Raw genomic sequence first — 3,323 nt, forward strand, 5'->3', positions numbered from 1 at the left:
GGGGAAGAGGGGAGCAGTGCTCATGAATTCATTGCACAAATATTTAGTAAGTGCCGACTGCAAACTTGGCCCTGTGCTGAGGGCTGGAGGCTCAGTTTGTGTGTAACGGGGGAGGGTGACAACCGCTCCCCGCAGTAAGGAAGGAGGAGCCCAAAACTCACACAAGTTCATGCGTGTCACAGCCATGGGGAGTTCTGGGAAGGATCAGCACGGAATGTGTACTAGATGTTCCATGGGCATCCTCCCGGGTCAGGACAGGCTCCCTGGAGGAAGTGACCCTGGCACTGACTAGGAAGTCCTTTCCACCGGGTCTTACAGGAAGTGCTGCCCCTGCCCACCACTTCACTGACCCCCACCACCGGGAAGCTTCCGGTAAGCCTGTCCTGACTCCTCGGATGACACACTGGGCATTCCAAGGGTGAGCTCAGTGTATTACACACACAGGCCAGGAAGCGGGATGTGCCCCCCCCCCCAGAACTCTGGACACCACCTGGACTCTTCCCCTCCCCATCCACTGGGGAAGAAACCTCCGGAGGGGTTTTCTCTTTCAAATGTTCCAGAACAGTGCCGGTTTCCCAGCCGGCTCCTCCCTCCTCCCCCTGCCTGGCAAACACCTCACTCTCAGGCCCAAGGTCACGGCTCCCAAACTCCAGACTGGGTCTCTTCCTCCCTGAGGTCACCTTCCATCCGTCCTGTGTTTTCTCCCCGTTCAGCAGAGGGGCAGCCCCCAGGAATGTCACCTGGAGTCTTTCTAATCTTTCTTCTCCCTGGCTGGTGATGGCTACCTTTAGACGGCATTCCCATCTGCTGGGGCCTCTGATTTCAATCTCTTACTAGCTCTGTGGCCTTGGATAAGTTATCTCTGGACTCTATTCCGTCTCCTTTAAAATATGAATAATGGGGGCTGGCATTAAGGCATAGAGGGTTAGGCTGCCACTTGATGCCAGCATCCCTCATTGGAGTGCCAGTTTAAGTCCTGGCTGCTCCGCTTCCGATCCAGCTCTCTGCTCATGCGCCTGGGAAAGCAGCAGATGATGGCACTCCTGCCACCCAAGTAGGAGACCCTGATGGAGTTCCAGGCGCCTGGCTTCATCCTGGCCTGGCCCTGCTGTAGTGGCTATTTAGGGAGTGAACCAGTGAGTGGCAGATTGTGTGTGTGTGTGTGTGTGTCTCCCTCTTTTTGTCATTTTGCCTTTAGAACAAACAATTTTTTTAAAGAAGACATCCTTTATGAAATTAAATAATTAAAAATAGGGGCCGGCGCTATAGCACAGCGGGTTAACACCCTGGCCTGGGGCACTGGCATCCCATATGGCGCCAGTTCAAGACCTGGCTGTTCCACTTCTGATCCAGCTCTCTGCTGTGGCCTGGGAAAGCAGTGGAGGATGGCCCAAGTCCTTGGGCCCCTGCACCTGCATGGGAGACCTGGAAAAGGCTCCTGGCTCCTGGCTTCGGATTGGCTCAGCTACGGCTATTGCGGCATTTTGGGAGTGAAACAGTGGATGGAAGACCTCTCTCTCGCTCTCTGCCTCTCCTCCCTCTGTGTAACTCTGACTTTCAAATAAATAAATAAATCTTTTTAAAATACATATATAAGATAAATAAAATAAAAAATAATTAATAATGGATAGTCCTTATCTGTTTGTTACAGGATTAAATGATATCTGGTACATAACATGCTTATTACAGCATATATTGGTTACATCCAGTGGCTATGTCGTTAATAGGTACAATGGCTATGTCAATACACAATGCAGACACCATAAGTAAACGCCCATTGTTAAATATGATGCCACCCAATTAAGCTTTGATAGGTACAAAGGATTTGTTATAACCTGGCCACACTTCCTAAAGATTTTTCGTGCAAACTAGATCCCTAAGAACCCCTTTCACCGGCTGGGAAACACTCGGGTTCAGGTACAGGTCACCCAGCAGGGGAGCTGGGCACCTGGCCAGGGCAGGGGGCATCGGTGTTTGGCGCACGGCCCCGCTCTGCTGTGTCCTCCTCTGCACCCCGCCTGGGTACAAGACGGCCTGGGGGGCACACGAGGGGCGGCCCGTGTGCACTGCCCGGTGCGCACGGCGCGGGGGCCGCGAGTGACTCAGTGCGGGGCGTGTGCAGGCGGCGCCCGGCCCAGGAGGGGCTTTTGCACTCGCCGGGCTCTTTGCCGCTATAAAAGCAGCGAACAGCGCGCTCTTCTCCACCACGCCTCCTGCAGGTCCTAGCGATCTCTTCAGCGGCTGCTTTCCGACTCTGCCCACCGCTTCGGCTCGCGATGGATCCCAACTGCTCCTGCGCCGCCGCGGGTAAGGGGCCTGGGCCGGCGCCGCGGACGCAGCAATTTCTGACGCCTCTTTTTCTAATCACTCAGAGTACTAATCGCCCCTTCCCCTAGCGTTTCGGTGTTCTCTTTCTACTTTAGATTACTCGAAACCTCCTTGTACAAATGAGGAGACCTGAGTTAGTGGCTTGCTCAAGTTTCCCACGACTCGGTTGGGGAACCCAGGATTTCGGGACCACTCTCACCTCTGCCTTTCTCTGCAGGTGACTCCTGCACCTGCGCCAACTCCTGCACGTGCAAGGCGTGCAAATGCACCTCCTGCAAGAAGAGTAAGTGGATCGTCTCATCTCTCCCCCCCCCCCGACTGCCCCCACCCCGTCCCTAGTCTTCTGCACCATCAGAGCTCGGGGAGCTGTGCTCCTGAAGTTCTCATTTCCCCAGCGCTCATCTCTGCTGCTTCCTCTCCTTCCCCAGGCTGCTGCTCCTGCTGCCCGCCGGGCTGCGCCAAGTGTGCCCAGGGCTGCATCTGCAAAGGGGCATCGGACAAGTGCAGCTGCTGCGCCTGACGCCCCCAGAGCCCGGCTCCCGGATGTAAATAGCCCAACGTGGACAACCCACCACCTGCAATCCTGACCTGTTTGCAACATTCCTTTTGGTATAAAATATGTGAATGACAATAAAAGTCATTAACTTTATTCTGACTCTGGTGTCCTCTGTATGTCTTGGTTGGAACTAAGGGACTTAGTGCTCTTCTGGGCTGTGGTGGGAATTGGGTTTTGAGTGCAGAGACCTGGGCTGAAGACTTGAACGTTAGCTGGCCTTCAGGTTGGTCACCTTACTGAGTTTGTCTGCCCTACAAAGCAAGACCAGCAGGCTGGGGTGAGGTGGGGGTGGGAGGACACACGCAGAATCTAGTGCTAATGGTACAGAAACTTTGTAAAATGGCAGAGAGGTAGAGAGACTGGACCTGGTGGAAGCCAGGAGCCAGGAACTCCATCCAAGTCCCCCATGTGGATGCAGGGGCCTAAGGACTTGGGCCAT

At 54.5% G+C, this 3,323-nt stretch overlaps 1 protein-coding gene across 1 annotated transcript; it reads left to right on the forward strand.

Annotated features, from left to right (window-relative positions):
* The first annotated feature begins 2,054 nt into the window (after positions 1 to 2,054).
* On the forward strand, positions 2,055 to 2,977 carry LOC100343299 (Metallothionein-2A). The gene is made up of 3 exons (XM_017342233.3): positions 2,055 to 2,307; positions 2,546 to 2,611; positions 2,757 to 2,977. Exons 1-3 carry the CDS (start codon positions 2,277 to 2,279, stop codon positions 2,846 to 2,848), a joined length of 189 nt encoding a protein of 62 aa, XP_017197722.1. The 5' UTR covers positions 2,055 to 2,276; the 3' UTR covers positions 2,849 to 2,977.
* The last annotated feature ends 346 nt before the right edge of the window (positions 2,978 to 3,323 follow it).

This window comes from Oryctolagus cuniculus, chromosome 18, assembly GCF_964237555.1.
Source record: "Oryctolagus cuniculus chromosome 18, mOryCun1.1, whole genome shotgun sequence".
Taxonomy (NCBI): domain Eukaryota; kingdom Metazoa; phylum Chordata; class Mammalia; order Lagomorpha; family Leporidae; genus Oryctolagus; species Oryctolagus cuniculus.